Source organism: Dendrobates tinctorius, unplaced genomic scaffold, assembly GCF_039654945.1.
Source record: "Dendrobates tinctorius isolate UK_male_01 unplaced genomic scaffold, ASM3965494v1 ptg000161l, whole genome shotgun sequence".
In the NCBI taxonomy this organism is placed as follows: Eukaryota; Metazoa; Chordata; class Amphibia; order Anura; family Dendrobatidae; genus Dendrobates; species Dendrobates tinctorius.
The window spans coordinates 390835-409910 of NW_027361828.1; the positions used below are offsets into that span (position 1 = coordinate 390835).

At 43.8% G+C, this 19076-nt stretch overlaps 1 protein-coding gene across 3 annotated transcripts in view; it reads right to left on the reverse strand.

Annotated features, from left to right (window-relative positions):
- TBC1D9 (TBC1 domain family member 9) overlaps nucleotides 1–19076 on the reverse strand; it is a 167348-nt gene that overhangs the window by 45127 nt on the left and 103145 nt on the right. For all 3 annotated transcript variants that reach the window (XM_073549768.1, XM_073549769.1, XM_073549767.1), the window contains exons 2-6: nucleotides 14915–15025; nucleotides 7280–7398; nucleotides 4983–5211; nucleotides 2360–2621; nucleotides 1352–1559 (exon numbers count right to left, since the gene is read on the reverse strand). In XM_073549768.1, the coding sequence (XP_073405869.1) occupies nucleotides 1352–1559; nucleotides 2360–2621; nucleotides 4983–5211; nucleotides 7280–7398; nucleotides 14915–15025 (929 nt within the window). The remainder of the gene's footprint in view (nucleotides 1–1351; nucleotides 1560–2359; nucleotides 2622–4982; nucleotides 5212–7279; nucleotides 7399–14914; nucleotides 15026–19076) is intronic.

Genomic DNA, 19076 nt, shown 5'->3' on the forward strand with positions numbered 1-19076 from the left:
AAAAAAAAAGATAGAAAAAGAGTGCAAGAGCGAATAAAAGGATCGAATATTCTGGTAACAGGTCCTCTTTTAGTTAGCAGCCATTTTTAGAACCACAAGGCTTTTACATTTATCAACAAGTCACCCAGAGCTTCTAAAAGTATATACAGTTATAATAAACTATTTCAACAACTCCATTTCATAACTTGGAATCCCTAAATAATACAGTATATTATATATAAAAACAGTAAATCAATAACATTTACAGTACAAGCACAGAGACATGATATGGGCCAGGATTTTTTGGTACATGTGTTCCCTAGCTTGCTATATTAATCCTCCGATTACCTGCAAATTGGCAAAATCTGCATTCATAGTAAAGGGTCTGTCACACTAAGCGATATTGCTAGCAATATCGCTATAACGTCACTGGTTTTTGTGACGCAGCAGCGATATTGCTAGCGATATCGCCATGTCTGATTCTTACCTCCAACCGCTCCCCCGCTGGTTATCGCTGATCGCGCGAGCACGTCCTGGACCGTTTCTCGTCGTCAGCTTTCTGCTGGGCTTCCTGCTGGGCTTCCTGCTGTGGAGACGAGCGACGCGTGGCCGCGGGCGGGAGGACGTCAGGATCGCCTCGTCTGACAGGTAAGTAGCGACTCCCGACCGCTGCTATGTCGCTGGTGAGATCTGCCTGTGTGGCAGCTCACTAGCGACCACTTAGCGATGCACCAGCGATCCTGACCGCGTCTTATCGCTGGTTAGGATCACTGGTGCATCGCTAAGTGTGACAGTACCTTAAGCCATAAATAATATCTTATAATGCATGATCCTATACGCATAAATAAATATTCATGCTATACATTAATTAGGCCCAGCAAGGCATCTCAAGATGGAACTGAACAGGAATCCATTTCTCAGACCGCTGAAATATAATCCCAAGTTGTACAAGTATCAGAAATGTCATCTCTGCATTACTTATCCATGATATACGCACCAATTCATCTACCATACTATGTATGTGTTACTAACGAGCCCAGCGAATCTGATTACAGCTCAGTGCACCTTCTGACCATCAGTGATCAGGAGGCTCTGGGATGCTGAGGTTTCTTCATGGCTGCACTTCTTACATAAATATAATTGGATCAGTCAGATCAAGTAATAGACCATAAATTACTAACTGACAACTGGGCTACTTGATGCAGAAAATGCTGTTGCCACAAGACTAATTTCTGAACAAACAGACTTATTTATTTTTTGAAGTGACAATCTGAGTTCTCAAGCTGCGCTTATGAAGACCACTGCTCGGAGGCTGGTCCTCCATAGTGCACATACAATTCTACCGACGGTATGACAAGGCGGTAACACAAACCTCTCGCAGTGGGATGATCAGACTGCACAGATTCTCTTCTTTACTCGTGAAGCAGATGTAATTTGTGGAAACAAACATTTGCCCCACTATATGCCTTTTACTGAAGGGTGTCCACAACGTGCAGTCTGTATGTCCATCCAACTTTTCATTCTTTGGCAGGCGGAAGAGAGCGCGATACCGCTCACTCTTGGCTCGAGCATCTAAATCTCTGTAATATATAGATGTAAAATGGGTTCAATATTAATAAGAGTTTCTTTTATAAGGACATTTAAGGTGAACATTTCAATTTCCACAAATCTATATTACTTAATATTGTAAAAATAACTACTGCCCTCATTCGCAATCAAACCCCTTTACCTCTGAAAGTCCATCTGGGTTCCAGTTGTAGAACTACCAAAAGACAATCCCTAAAGAGTCAATGTCAAATATACCATTCTAAAGATGGCCATACACATACAATAACAGTCAGTCATTCACTTGGCCGACAGCAAATTCTCCCGACTTCCCCATACACATGACCCATTGGCTCGGCCAAAAGTTTATTAGTTTTAGAGGAGGAAGCCACTATGAGGCCTATATAACCAAAGGGCCAGATGACCTTGATCTCCCACGACATGCAAGGGGGACCCCATATACATCAGACTCCAGAACAATTCTGCCATTATTGGCAGGTTCGCCCAATTTAAGTGCAATGTGCACGAGGGCCTTAACAAGGTTACATTTAGGCTTTGCTCTGCACCAATCATTCCTGGGAGAATAGTTGTCCTATTATTTCAACCCAATAACCTGTTCCGATAATTGATATGTACTAAGGACCATTTGGCATATCTACTCTGCTCCTAGTATAGCACAGTTTGAACAACTAGATGCAGAGCTTTGGTGGGCAGAATGGAACTGACCATAGTCTCAGGATTTATCATAGAAAATGTGAACATTTCTTTTACATAGGTCCCAAGAGGGACTACAAAACTTGACTTCTGGCAATCAGTTCTCCCAAACTCCACTCACCTCTTCAAGGCAGACACTTTTTTGGGCGATTTCTTTTTTAATTTCGGAAGAGAGCGATCCTGCTCAAACCCTTCGTTATCCAGGAGCTGCCTCATTGCTATGTTGGCAAGCTGCTCCATTAATTTAAAAGTCTCAGAGATGTTAAGAAAAACAGAGAAGAAATGTCCACTAGAGCGAGTGCTGACTTTAATCACATCCGGGAGAAGCAAGGTCGCGGTCTTTTCCAGTTGCGTTATGTCAACCCATCGGATCACTAGCTTGGCTGAAAAAGATGGAGGACAGTTTATCGAAAAAGAGAACGTTGCTCGGTCATTGTTTGAGGTTCTGTACAGACACATGCCTTCATTTATAGTGGCCCGACCGCCTGTATCTGCATTTCTGCTTCTGTACAGTAAACCCTCCACCTCAGAAACATTCAGACTCCCATCTTCTGGTGGATTTAAGGTCTGTTAGCTTGTCCTTCCTCCTTAGCACAATTGAGCAGAGGTGTGGGTAAGATGAATAATTTAGAAGCATTGCGTTTCATCTTTAATTTATGCGCGTCCATAAATACTAAGCGGAAACGGATCAGATAATGACATCAGCAATAATATTAATACTGTTCTAATATAAATATTTATGTGACCAGTAGAAAAGTTTTCAAACTAGGAAGTGGATATGACACACATCCAATATGGTGACATCTCCTGCTTTGCTGTGTAGATTGGTACAGAGTCAGCAGAGTGTCTACTGTACAGCTGGAGACTGGAGAAGACAGGAGAGGAAAACCATACGGTATGGATCGGAGTGCTTCTTCCCTGCCACGGCCTAGTCTATGGGGGACAGGACAGAATTTATTGCCACACTACATTAGTCGATTGACATATTTAGGACTAGTAACCCTCATAAGCTTCAATAAAGCACACGTTCTGCTGGACTATCTATAGATACAGGAAGAAGTGTATATCTTCAATATATCTATGCATCTCTCCACTACAGGCTTTCAAAAATTAGGCCGGTTTCACATTTGCGTTTAGGGCCGCAGCGTCGGCCTGCGCACGGCCGCCGCTAAGCCCCGCCCCCTGCCGCGCCTCCGCCGGTAGCTCCGCCTATGGGCGCATGACGCTGCATGCGTCCCCCATCTTTATCACTGGGGACGCAGGCCGTGCGCAGTATGCTTTTGGAGGCGCATGCGTCCTTTTGACGGTGCGCCGAGCACAACCAAATTGCAACAGGTTGCGTTTGGCGCTGGTCGGCGCACCGTCAAAAGGACGCATGTGCCACCAAACGCATACTGCGCACGGCCTGCGTCCCCAGTGATAAAGATAGGGGACGTCATGCGCCTGTAGGCAGAGCTACCGGCGGAGGCGCGGCAGGGGGCGGGGCTTAGCGGCGGCCGTGCGCAGCCCGACGCTGCGGCCCTAAACGCAAACGTGAAACTTGCCATAAAGGAACTAGAATGTACCGTAAATCAGAGAAACTGACCGCGCTTAAAAATTTTCTACACGGCTTATATTTTGCAGTGGAAAATGATGGTAATGTTAGGGCATTTTGTTCAAAAGCTTGCAGAATATACATTACTTTTGGTACATAGTAAAAGCACTTAAAAGACCAATATAGTTTGATTTAAAAAAACAAACAAAAAAAAAAAAAACTTGTGCACAAATCGTCCAACTGTATAAGGGTTCTCAGTCTTAAGCCCCCGTCACACACAGCAATCTCGCTAGCGACAGCGATCACACCAGCGAGATCGCTGTGTGTGACACTTATCAGTGACCGGCCCCCCTGCCGGGTATCGCTGATCGTCCTGGAATAGCCTGGACATTTTTTTTATCGCTGGTCTCCCGCTGGCCAGCACACATCGCTGCGTGTGGCAGGCGGGAGAACAGCGACACTGGAGCTGGTAACCAAGGTAAACATCGGGTTCCTAAGCCCTGCACGGCGCTTAGAAACCCGATGTGTACCTTGGTTACCCACTCTCTGCACCAGCGCACTGGTTTCTAACATACACAGCGGGTAACTAAGCGACGTGCGTCGCTGGTTAACTGCATGTCGCTGGTGCAGCTGCCTGTTTGGCAGCTCACCAGCGATCATGTAGTGACACCCAAGCGATCCTGACAAGGTCATATCGTTGTCGGGAACGCTGGTGCGTCGCTATGTGTGACGGGGCCCTTATTACACAATGCTAGATTATCTCATAGCCGCAGGGAAATCACGTCTCCCTATATACAGTGGTTTCATACATATGAACATGTAATATCTGACACGAGGAGTATTGGAATATACATTAAAAGGTTATTATGACATACTTCTAGAAAGAACATTTAGATACACTGGGGGAATTCAGCATGGCTTCTACAGACAGAAAATTGTAAATAAAAGACTAATTTACTGGATACAAAGTCATTAATTTTCTAAAAAGTAGATGGAGTAGTCAATAGTCAACCAAGAACACCATGTTATTTATAATTTATGCTAAAAAGGAGCAGAAATCTCCTCCAGCTCTTAGCCAGTCTGGGTGAATTCCCCCATAATGTTGTACTGCAGCTGTTAGACGTGGTGCACAAATCGTTGTGCATAGTTTACTGATATAATAGGTTTAATATATCCCTATTAATTGGAAGATGCATGTCTGTTACATTACCTTCTTTCCCCAACAGGAATGAGTAGAAGCAGAGGTGGTTGATGCTTAGGTACATCCATCCTTGTCGGGGCACTCTGCCCTTCCAGTAACTGCATGAATAGTAGTTGACCAACTTCTCTTCTTCTGGCATGCCAAAGAGCTTGTGGAACTTCACTATCGCCTCTTTAAACTTATCTGTGTCATCATCTTCTTTAATGCCATTGATTTTATTATACTCTGCAATGACACCCTGGAGGAAGTAAGGGAATATTCGGCATCACTCATAAATGGGAATTGTGACTGCCTCAACATATTTTTTCCAGCCTCCACACCATACTAAGCTGTCTAACCTTATTGGTTTAAACTTTAATATTATGAAAATATTAAAAAAAAATTTTTATTAACTACCAAGAATACAGTGTTATATGTTCTTTTGTAGAGTCAAAGTTTTTTTTGTTTTACATTTTGGACTTCATTCCTGGAATGTTTTAAGCCCCACAGCAAAAATCAAGGCACCCTTCCCCCCCACCAATTTTGATGCTGGGTTTTGCTACCCACAGGGCATTTTCTGGACTTGTACCCCATTCACCTAAATTACTTTTGGGAGTGGCAGCAATTCAAGAAAGGTATTGCAGAAAAAGCTGAACAAGTGTGCCTCTCCTCCATTCTCTTTCTTGCTAAATGTTCTAGGTAGTATCCCCCAAACTAGCTTGGATATTTGGGTTAGAGGTCCTAGAGGACAGAATGTGCAGTCTGCAGAGATGGTACCTACATTTATCAGATAGTGCAAATCTTGTAGATATACCATACTTGTCTGGAATACAAAATAACCCTTAATGACATAACCACAGCACTCCGACAAGTGCAGTGAAAACTATGGACCAGATTCATCAAGACCGGCGTTGTTCTCGCTGTTTTTGATGAGGTGGTGAGTTGGAGTCAGACACTCCTGATTCACGAAGAGGTGTTGGAATATCCACAAATTCTACTCCAGTCCTTGCTGGAGTAAGATTTGTGGTGTAGTGCAACATCGCCGCTGGTCATCAATTTGACGAGAGGTAGTTGCCACATCCCTTTCCACCTCGAATTCACTCACTTCATCAGAGCTTGTGAAAATGGGGTGGCAATGTCAAAAAGTTTAAAAATGTTTGCTTCAGCCTCGAGTTAAAATGTTTTAATTGCAGCAGGATCCTACCAATAAATTCAGGTTTTAGCCTAAGAGGGATTCACACTAGACACGTAGGTTCCCAGCAAACTGGAGATTGACTTGTTGTTGGCTGCTGGTAGGTCAGTTCCAAAAATAGTTCTATCCATGTACAGATTAGTGATGATACCTCAGGTTGCCCGGACCGTCTGGATTAGAGTTGTATGAGCTGCCACGGCCAGTTCCTATGACCATCACAGGAATCACCATCCCACACAACTGCAGGCCATGGCTAAGGTCTGGGAGGACCAAAATGTCATCCACTAATCTTTGTGTGTGGTCAAAAGAGTTTTTGGAAGTTTAGCTGCTGACATAGCAAAAAAAAAATAATTTTCACTGCATGTGAGTGGAGTGCCACGCTCTACTTCCATAGGGAATAATATCTTATAACTGTGCACCACAATAGGATCGGAGTGACAACCAGAATCCGGACTACTTATTAAAGCAAAACCTAGTGTATGTCCTCATCACAGGTTGTGTAATGTGGGTGATCAGTAAAAGCCAAGTGTAATTAAAATGAGCAGCAGACTTCTCTAAAATGCTGAGGTCTGATCTGCGCTGCCCCAAAGTATAACTCCGATCCGAGGGCTATCCGATAACACACCATATAGCACGCGGCCGCGCTATCCGCTCGTGTGAACGAGCCCTAAAGAGGTTTACTTAGTAAAAAAATACCATTTAAAAAAAAAAAAGTTTCGTCCAGAAAATTTTTTTATTTTTTCTCATTTGTCTACAGTATAGAATCCATGTTTATACAGCAGCAGCTATTAAAAGTTTACGGGAATAAATACAGTTTCCTATGCTAAAGAATTGCATATTTTGTCCCAAAAAAAAAAAAACAACCCTCACTGAACATCGGTCTGGGTGCTGAGTGAAAATACAGTTGCATGAATTTGGCTTCAGGCTGAGCTGCAGTGATCTGACGGTGCGAATCCGGTTCCCTGAAACCACAGCCAGACCTGTGTCCACCCCACAATAGTCACTGCAAGTGAAAATTATCATATCATGGAAAAACAGATTCATCAGCTTTAAACCATAAAATTAATTATTTCATATTTTAAAGAATTACTAAGTACTTAACCTATTTGCCAAACCAATATACAGGTTTCGTTACCTGGATTTTTCCTTTGACAAATGTAGTAATGTCATTTTCATTTTCAAAAACAGAAAGTGTCTGAAGCAGGTTCACTTCCAGCCATTCCCAGTGTTCGGTTACCTCCCTGCGAGAGCCTCCTGACAAGAGAAGCACAATGTCACCTCTATGGATAGGGCAAAGCAAACAAATCACTGATGCAAATATTGCACTCAATGGAATCATAGAATGGTAGAGTTGGAAGGGACCTCCAGGGTCATAGTGTCTAACCCCCTGCTCAATGCAGGAGTCACTAAATCATCCCAGATGTCTGTCCAGCCTCTGTTTGAAGACCTCCATTGAAGGAGAACTCACCACCTCTCGTGGCAGCCTGTTCCACTCATTGATCACCCTCACTGTCAAAAAGTTTTTTCTAATATCTAATCTGTATCTTCTCCCTTTTAGTTTCATCCCATTGCTTCTTAATGTTTCCATGTGCAAATGAGAATAATGATGATCCCCCTACACGGACCTCACTTCAGATATTTGTAGACAGCTATTATGTCACCTCTTACCCTTCTGCTCATTAACAGTGGAGCAAATCCAGTAGACGTAGGATATGTCAGACATCGCACCATGGATTCAGTTTGTAAATGATCCATGATAAATATGATGGCTCCACTCCGCTTCATTTTTTTAATGAGAGGGGCACCACAGCATACTATACTATAGCAGAACTATGATGCCAGTACAAACAGCATTACTTACCTAAAAACAGGTTGGTAGACTTATTTCAGAGTGGCCTAAAGGCGTGCATTCTGCAAAATGTCCAATATATCGTGGTGCACTCCTCCCTGCCCGATGCAGTTTTACCTTCCTAGCACAATACCCATTACAGTACTTCAAAGGGGTATGAAAGGCTCTAATCTTCCATTCTGGGTGGTGTATTAATATACTATTCACAGGTGCCAAGATAAGCAGCAAATATATAATCCAGCAGCCATAGGATTCAGAAAAAGTAGCAAAAATCAAGTAGTCTTATTCCGGTCTGTTTTAGGGTTCATGTATTATCAAGGGCTTTATCGATCTGTGTTTAATTAAATTAGTCTGAACATGTTCATCAGCTGCTATACTAAACATCTTACCAGGATGCAATCATGGCAGTAAAGTTCTAGCCTATGACAACCACTCATGGAAGGCCCTTTTATCGTCTGATATAGTTTAATCATCAGCGTCACTTCAACAAACTTTGTATAAAATGAATAGTACAGATGCATTAGAAACTTTGCACTGTATCTCATTAGAAAACTTTGCTTTTTTATCTCCACTTATGAGCCACTTCTCCTCCACGCATCTGATAATCCTGCCGAACTCACCATCCACTTGGAACAGTCATGCGTCAGGTTACACCTCCTATAATACTCCAGGGGAAGGAGGAGTTCTGCTCAGATTAGGAAAATTAGTTGAAAGACAGAATATGCTACAGTAATTAATTAATCTAGTTCATCACAGAACAGGAGGCACAGACACACAGCTCAATACTTCTGTATAATGTCCTCCACGCTGCTGCTTTGGATCCTGTGCTAAACAGAGAAATAAGAAACAATTCTTTTTTTCCCACCGTGAGACTTCAAAGTAGCTCACTAGATCAGAAACAACTGAAAATTACAGTCCTGTATTTTTCACTTCAGAGACTAAGTCATATAATGGCCAGATAGGGTGTTATCCCTCAGTACACACAGGACAACTTATACTGAAAAGTCATCTAAACTAATAGAAAAAAGGGAAGTCAGCTCACCACATCATCAAGCACCTTGCTGTATCAGGTGAAGCCGCACGGAGTCGTTCCAGTCGAGAATGTGGAAAGAAATCAAACATGAAGGCGGTCCTCCAGCGGAAAATACCCACTATACAAATTGATGATCCAGTTGAAATAAAAAAAAAATAAAAAAAATGTCCTTTTATCTCAACATAAGAAATATAAAAACTGGCCACCTAGAAGGATGGTGGGTATAGAAACTGACGCGTTTCAGCAATTCTGATATACCCCCCTTCCCCACACATTCAGTATACTGTGATACACACCACGATTAAGGCCCTTCGCTGAAACGCGTCAGTTTCTATACCCACCATCCTCCTAGGCGGCCAGTTTTTATATTTTTTATATACTGGATATTTGCCGCTGGAGGACGACCTCCTTCATCTTTGATCTAAACGAACAGATACGCTTACTCTACAATATACCTTTAAACTCCTGTGTTTCAAAGATTTGCCCCAAGCTCTTATTCTAAAAGAGAGTACAAGCGATGACTTGTTGGGATGCAAGTTAAATGACCCCAACATTGCAAAAATAAGTTCTGTGCAAAGTAGTCTTCAGTTCAACAATTAGACATTTTTCAACTAATCAGAACTAAAAGACACTGGTGATTTTATGTTTTGTCAAATCATAAAACTCCACTGAATCAAAAAGCAACTCCTCGTATATCACAACACTTACAGGGATTTTCCCAAGACATCAAGTCCGATACAAAACACAGTGTCAAAACGTAATCAAGATCTACTCAAATAAACCAGGTTAATCTGATCTTTGATCTGGTAGATTCCCATTAAGCCTCTGCACGGCCACAGTAGCCCAATCACAGGCCACCAACATGCCCAACACGTTACTAAGCCAGTACATAGGCTGGAGCTGCAGAAAGAAAGAAATGTCATGACATACAGGGGCCCCACGAGTGTGTGTGATGCCAGGGCCACGACTGGGGAATCCCTCCAATATTACCATATTACAACATTGAGGTTCTCTCTGCATCTGTGGTCAAACCCCAAGTTATTCCAGCAGTGAGGTTCTGTTCAGTTTGTTGTACATAAAACCAGGAATGGATAAAAAAAAACAAAAAAAACAATGATATATAAGAAAAATGATTAACACCTGTCACTCATCAGGGTCCTGCACCGGCCGCTCTGTGGTGTGCGCTGGCCCCAGGAATGATGACATCACTGTGATCTCAGACCACACGACCGCTGCGTTAATAAGCTGTAGCAGTCAGGTGACTTGAGCAGAGCGCCACCATGAAAACATACAAGGATAGATAGTATAAGTCACCTGACTAATGCAGCTTGTGGACTCGCTCACATTAGAGTACAACACGGCCGAGTGCACGAGGAGTGACAGGACCACTGCCTTCTGTAATAGGGCTCTCTCACACTAGCGAGAGAATTGCACTGATTATCCTAATGACACTCGATAAAAACTCTAAGAGTTTAAGCAGAACGTCAGATCCCTGTGATCCGATTCTCTCACATGACAGAATGGTATCACAGGTGCACAGAAGACAGAACTTAATTCTCCATAGTCTCTGGTGCGTACATCGGACTGCACTCGGATAGCATCTGAGTGCAGTCTGATGTCTTACATGCACCCATAGACATGTATAGGTGCATATGGTCCGATTTGCGGAGCACTCGCTGCACGCTGCCATTGTCTTCTTATGCAGGTATGCACTGCCCCACAGTATAACTTTAGGTCGAGTGCTAACCAATAAAACATCGCATAGCACTCAGCCGGATTATATGCTAAATTGAGCGAGCCCATAAGCTGTATCAGTCACATGACTTGTACGACGTATCATCGTATGTGTTTCTGATGGCGCTCTGCTCAAGTCACCTGACTGCTGCAGCTTATTACAGAACGCAGCGGTCCTGTGGTCAGAGATCACATTAACGTCATCACTAATGGTGCCAACAGGAGTTATGACCTCCTATTAGACCAGGGGTCTCAAACTCGACTGGGCATATGGGCCGCATATATTATATATATATATACATTTTTTTATTTCTTTAGCGCTTGAGTCGTTATGGATGTGGCGATAACAAATGGGCATTATATTGTAGTTATGTCCCCTTATACAGGTCCCATATTGTAGTCATGTCCCCATATTCAAGATCCTCATATTGTAGTTATGTCCCTAGGTTTTAGAGGGGGAAATAGAAAAAAGGGAAGCAAAAAATGTGGCCAATTCTGTACCAATATCCCCCATCCTGGTATATAAATGTTCCCAATCCTGGTATGCATGCTACCCCTCATCCCCATCCTGGTATGCATGCTTCCCCTCATCCCCATCCTGGTATGCATGCTTCCCCTCATCCCCATCCTGGTATGCATGCTTCCCCTCATCCCCATCCTGGTATGCATGCTACCCCTCATCCCCATCCTGGTATGCATGCTACCCCTCTTCCCCATCCTGGTATGCATGCTACCCCTCTTCCCCATCCTGGTATGCATGCTACCCCTCTTCCCCATCCTGGTATGCATGCTACCCCTCTTCCCCATCCTGGTATGCATGCTTCCCCTCTTCCCCATCCTGGTATGCATGCTTCCCCTCATCCCCATCCTGGTATGCATGCTTCCCCTCATCCCCATCCTGGTATGCATGCTACCCCTCATCCCCATCCTGGTATGCATGCTTCCCCTCATCCCCATCCTGGTATGCATGCTTCCCCTCATCCCCATCCTGGTATGCATGCTTCCCCTCATCCCCATCCTGGTATGCATGCTTCCCCTCATCCCCATCCTGGTATGCATGCTTCCCCTCATCCCCATCCTGGTATGCATGCTTCCCCTCATCCCCATCCTGGTATGCATGCTTCCCCTCATCCCCATCCTGGTATGCATGCTTCCCCTCATCCCCATCCTGGTATGCATGCTTCCCCTCATCCCCATCCTGGTATGCATGCTTCCCCTCATCCCCATCCTGGTATGCATGCTTCCCCTCATCCCCATCCTGGTATGCATGCTTCCCCTCATCCCCATCCTGGTATGCATGCTTCCCCTCATCCCCATCCTGGTATGCATGCTTCCCCTCATCCCCATCCTGGTATGCATGCTTCCCCTCATCCCCATCCTGGTATGCATGCTTCCCCTCATCACCATCCTGGTATGCATGCTACCCCTCATCCCCATCCTGGTATGCATGCTACCCCTCATCCCCATCCTGGTATGCATGCTACCCCTCATCCCCATCCTGGTATGCATGCTACCCCTCATCCCCATCCTGGTATGCATGCTACCCCTCATCCCCATCCTGGTATGCATGCTTCCCCTCATCACCATCCTGGTATGCATGCTTCCCCTCATCACCATCCTGGTATGCATGCTTCCCCTCATCACCATCCTGGTACACATGGCCCCCTCATCCCTATCCTAGTATGCATGGCCCCCTCCTTAGACAGAAATGTTGTGAATGACTTCTTGGCGCTTAAAGATGTCGCTACTCGCTCAAAACTCACTTCAATGCACTAAATTGACTGTAATGCTGTAGTGCAATATTTCAAAATCTGGGGTCTCACTTTGAGACAAATTGTGGCCCTAGGCAAAATTCAAACCAGCCCTGTTCCCAGCCTATTAATATAAGTCTGGTCTGCAGCTGTCTGATTAGCATTTACTAGCTATTAAAAATAGGGAGGACCCCCATGTTATTTTTTTGGGGCCCTCTATTTTGAATAACCAGTAAAGGCTAAGCAGACAGCCGTGAGCTGATATTAATAGGCTGAGAAGCTCCATGTTTATTTGACCCTTCCCAGTCTAATAAGGCAAACTCACTGCTGTTTGATTTTCCTTAGCAGATTATTAAAAATACGGGGCACCTCACATTTTTTTCACTTATTTATTAGCTAAATACAAGTACAGAAAACTACATATGCAAAGCACTGATTTAATACATCATTATCTTTCTATTCAATTCTAACAGTTCTGGCTATGAATTTACTGTACTTGGCTGATGAAATGTCGGGTTTCCATTGAGATTTGTGCGTAAAAATCGTACGGCAAACGCACGTGTGCTGTGAGATTTTTTCCTCGCACCCATTGACTTACATTGGCGAGTCTCGGCCGTTATACACTGCCTCATTGAATAACATTGGTGCAAGTGCAGTGCCATTTTTTCTTGCATTTCACTCGCTGGATTTATACGTAGATGTGAGCGAACCCTAAAAAGGAGCACTTGCTCTGCTGAGCAATACGGTATTCTCCACATCAGAGCTACTGCCAGACTCCTATTGTGGCAGCTCATCTCGCAGAGAGCAAAAGGATGGGAGATCCAAAATTAGACATGCCGGATCCTTAACTCCCAACATTATCTCCGTTAGCTCCATTCAGTGGGTAGTGGCCGCTGCAGGGTACATCAGAACAGCCCCTATTTTTTGGCCAATTTGCACACCTGCCCAATGCTAAAGCTGCTGATCGGTGGGAGTGCAAGGTATTGACCCCACAATGATCTGATCGATGACCTATTCTTAGGATAAGCATTCAATATATATTATGACCGAAACTCCTTTAATGGAATTGTAGCATCTACATCAATAGCTTCTGAAGGGATAGGAAGCATTGATTGCTGTTAGGCTGGGTTACACTCAGTGTTTGATTGCTGTCCACTTTATATTTTACATCTGATTCACATAATGTCAGTTTCCAGAAAAATCGGACAATTTTCCATCTGTATGGTCATCCATATGCTCTCCATATGACATCTGTTTTTATATACCAGCAAGTATTAAAGTTTACCATATACAATTTATGTTGCAGATATGGTTGATCCTTAAGGGATGATTTTTTTTGCGCACTCATATACGAGTTGGTGAGTTTCATCTCAAATACGGTGCAATAATACTAGTGCATGCTGCAATTTTTTTTCATGCACACATACAGAAAGAAAAATGGTGAAAAAAAAGCTGTCATCTGAACAGTCCTATTGAATTACATTGAGTGATGTCCATTTTTTTATGGACAACACTGAAAACACATTCGTTAGTGATACTACAGGTTATAAACATTTAACAGTCACGGAGTGACTGACCCAGTGCGACACGACCCAACGGTTGGTCGGTCAACAAACAGCACAGCGTCGATGGAATAGGGAAGAGGGAGGCCCTGACAATAGGGAATCAGGGACGGTCACCTCCTGAGCTCCAACCTGAGCCTGTCCCTGATCTCACCTAACACCCTATGAACACCCTATGCAGGTTCTTCCCCCTGCCGACGTCAGGATACCTCATCCCCATTTGTCACCTAGATCTGCCCTGGCTAGTGCACTGGCCGGCAAGGACCACTAGCCTTACCTCTGCAGACAACACACACAGGGGGAAAAGAGACACCAAAGGGACAAGGTAACAAAATACGAAACTTAGCTTTCCACTGCAAAGCACCGCACAGCAAGATAAAGACACCAGGTACAACGCTTAAAGCTGAAGCACCACTGCACCCAGGAAGCTCCTGTCTCCAGCTCGGTCACTGCAGATTGCTCTAACACCGACAGTCAGCTGATACATCAGGTGACCTCTTGAAGGATGTAGGCGTGGTCACCACACACATCAACAAACCCAGGAGCAATGCAATTACACCAGCAGGCCAGCGGGGAAAAAACTGGCATTAACCCCCGATGGCCTGAAAGGAAAAAAGTTTTAATCCGAGAAGCCAAATCTGCCACAGATCCAAAAATGGATCGTGACCGTAATATTGTGCACTATTAGTATCCTGCAGATGAGATAGCTCTTGCGAAAACTGATAAACTTATACGTTTTGACGAGACCTTTCATTTCTGGTGGGCTCAATATCAATTAAATATGAGCCTTATAACCTCTAAAAAAAAATTAATCTTTCATGCAACACGGCAAGTTTCTTACCACAAGCAATGGTCCAGCAAGCAAGAGAGTCCGGGGTTTGATAAAGGATGCGGTAAGGAGCGACCCTGGCACTGGAATCCAATACAACATCCAGGGTTCCAACCAGCAAACCTGCAAAATGAACCAAGCACTGAGTTTTTATATATACAACTGTGACGACAAGTAATGAGATGTCTGTATGGTTGTTACCATAGACAAGTAGCTGTTTGATGTAGACCATTCGTTCTTCGGTATTATGTGTGCACTAGGGATGAGCGAATGTCCTGGAATAAGGTGCTATCTGAACATGTTCGTGGCTAACAGTGTCTTCAGCATGCTCGATTAATATGTTCATGTCCCCATGCCTGCATGTCTCGCGGCAGCTCGACAGCCGCAAGGCATGAGCGATTACCTGGTTGTTAGGCAATCACTGCATGTGTAGCGGCTGTTGAACCTCTAACTTTGTAGAGCACAGCAGTCAAATCACCAGCGGCTGCTGTGCTCTGGACATCAAACCCATTTTGAGCTCAGCCCAATTGCAGAGCGCAGCAGATGAGCTGACTATCACTGAGCTCAATAGCCATCTAACACAGCAGAGGTGTGATTATTCGACTGCTGCACACTGTAGGTCGCAGTGGTTGGGAGAGGGGTTTAGACTGCCGTGCCCTCAGCCCCTGGGCTAGCTACACTACTGATGAGGCGGCAAGTGAACAGTCTACTCTCGAAGCCAATGTGTTGGTAGAAGGGAAAATGAATGATCTAAGAGACTTGGACAATAGCCAGATCACTGGAATGGCTAGATCATTGGGTCAGAGGCTTATCGAATGTAGAATGTATCACAAATAGAGTTCCCATAAAAATAAAGCGGACGGGGCTGGGTTGCTATATCAGACTGAACCGATGGACAAAATTTATGTTGTTACTGGGATAAAGCAGCCACTTTCATACAACACGTCAAATCTCTAAGAACTTCCTTGTTGATCTCTTCTCACCATCACTATGTAGAGACACGTTTAACTAAATCTAGGACTGTAAGGTTGGGAAAATTAGTGACTAAAATTTGATCAAAAGTTTGCTTTTGGGATCAGGAAGGTTTAAGAAAATCACTCCCTGTACTTCCTTAAGGTAGTTTTTTTTTCATTTAAAATAAAAAAAGTTACAAAACAAGGAATTTTGGAATATACATTAATTTAATAACTGGAATTGAAGAAGGGGGCAAAGTTGGATCGGTCTATCGGAGTAGCGGAGAATTCACTGGTGGGCCCTAGTACCAACACAAAAATGGGCCTAATATAGTTTATGAAGGGGCGATGTAAATAGTGCTAAATATACTAAACATTCAATATTGACCGCTATGCATCTACAAGACTGGTTTTATATCAGACATCTAAAACTATTATCACCAGTTTCCAGAGATGCGCTCCAGCAGTAAAGTGATTGTAAGTAATCATATGGAAGAATTCTGAAATATGTAGAGTACAGTTCTGGCATCGAGCCAACGAGACTCATTCAGTGCAAAGCAACAAGGAAGATCATGAATTTCTTCATTAGGAAATATGACCCAATCATAAAAGCAAAGCCTTCAAGGTCATGACAGTAAAGCACATGGTCTGTGGTTAAGTGGGGGAATATTAATGTAGAGATTGGATTTTTTTCTCTTTCTCAAGACAATCAACAACGGTTTCTTATAATAACAGTTCTTGCCTACCAAGTCACACATTCAGCAAGGGAGGAATAAAAGTACATGTACACATTAGGAACCCATACTGGTTATCAATTAGAAATGCCACATAGTAGTCAGAATATCCATACAAACCTTGAGGTGGTGAAGCACCCCAACACGTTTCGCCTTCTGAGAAATATGGGTTACTGCTGACCCAGTTGCAGTGGAGATACCGCCTACCTAGTAACCCAAGGAATGCCATTACGCTGCAAATATCACATAATTCATATTAATTACCCTTTTATATGTCATGTAATATTATGTTATGCTACTAATGTAGCATACAACCAGCAAAGAATTATTGCTAAGATGCATTACTCCCTGGTAGTATAGTAGTAGTAAGGTATGTTACGGTAATTTTAAAGGGAACCTGTCAGCTGATTCATGCTGGCCGAACCACAGGCAGCATGAAGCAGAGACCGGTTTCTCCATTCTATACATCTATATTTTACTCTGAAACACCGGGGCGTTACGGAGAAAAAAAACGTTTAGTTTAAAGTACAACAGGAGACAGAATGGCTAGACCAAGAAGCAAGTCCCCACTGGCATCTCCTTACACGTCGATCCCTGTGTGTATATTAGGAAGACCAGTCAGTTAGTCGGACTACCGAAGACAAGGCGGCTATCCCAAGAGGTATGTTCCCACTGGTATCTCCTCACCACCTAAGCTAGACTGACCTGTCACGTCCCGTCCCGTGTGCCCTGTGTGCATTAGGAAGAATTAGTCAGTCTAGACGGACAGACGAGGACAAGGTGGCTATCCCGAGAGACATGTCCCCACATGTATCTCCTTGACACCTAAGCTACTGACATGTCACTCCCTGTGTGTATAGGAAAGATGAGTCTAGCTGGGCAGCCAGGACAAGGCAGCTAGTCCAAGTGAGAGGTCTCCACTGGCTTCTCACCAAGCTAGACGGACAGGTTTTCCCTATATACACCTAAGAAGATACCTGTCAGTCAAGTTAAGTAGGAGAGTCAGAATCCCACAGAAATATAAAAGGTCAAAGGTTCCATCAGAAGTAATAAATGTAATTACGTCAAATAACTGTCACATGTTCTATACACAGAAGCATTCTTCACTAGCATTCCTTCTAGGGGGAAACAAGAACATCTACCAACCAATAACAAAAGAATCACATTCTGGCACCATACTAAGGCTGGTTTCACATTAGCGTTTTTTAGCACAGCGCATCGTGCGCGTCCATGGGCCCCTATGTTTAACATGGCGGGCGCATGGTCTAGCGCAGGATTCCCCAACTCCAGTCCTCAAGGCCCATCAACAGGTCATGGTTTTCAGGATTTCCCTTGTATTGTACAGGTGATGCAATTATCACCTGTGCAATACTAAGGAAATCCTGAAATATGACCTGTTGATGGGCCTTGAGGGCTGGAGTTGGGGAACCCCGTGCTAGCGTTTGCACGCGCACGTATGAGTTTTCGTGCGCATGCGTTTTTTAGTGTGCGCCTAGGCGTGCCCGACACAACCTGTTGCATTTTTGGGTCCGTCCAACGGCGTCAAAAAAACGCTAGCACACGGAATGCGCAAAATTAACACATTGCAGTCTATGGGAACGCAGGCGTGTGCATATGCGTTTGAAATCAAATGCATTTTAAGAGTTAACATGGCTACAAACTGGTTAAAATGCATGTGCCTAAAAAACGCAAACACATGCAAAACGCATGATGCGTTTTTCGCATGCGTTTCTATTGCACACGAAGCGCAGCACTAAAAAACGCTAATGTGAAACTAGCCTTAGTTGTACCACCTCTGCAAAACGCAGAAGTCCAGCAATGGTCTGTGATAAGACAACCCGTCTAGTCATGTGCCCACGCGACCCAAGCACTGAGAAAAAGAAAAGGGAAGTTCAAACATTACATCTAGAATATGGTTCAATGTTATGATTAAACACTTGGAAAAAGAAGCAGAAATTGTGGTTTATTGGAATGGAGAAGAACACTCATTTCTTTACCTCCAAATTTAGATTACCTGCTGTATCTACTGGATGGCTGAAGTGTAGACTTCTCTCTGAGGCAGCTTTCTAAAAACATTAGGTAAAAGAGCCCAATAGGGGAATAGCAATAGTAAAATAATCTCTGGAGGCAAAGTTATCTCCAGGCACCATCCTTCCCAGTGCCTGGAAGAGGTCATTTATATGCTAACACTATGCACTGAAGGGGCTGTGTTAAAGCTATGTGAACCTGGCCTAAGTGGGCTGACTAGTCTAGACACTACCGCCCCATCGACTAATCAAAGGCCTCATTTACATATGTTAAACGGACATCAGAAATAATTTTTCTAAAGATCTGTTCATGAATGTAACATAACCGAGACTGTTAGGCAAGATGTCTACATTCATGAAGACAACTGCTGGTGGTTCTGGGTTCACGGTGTACCGGACCAGTTCCCTTTAATATCTTCAGATGCCTTGGCATAAGATTCAGCCATGACTTGTAACTTAC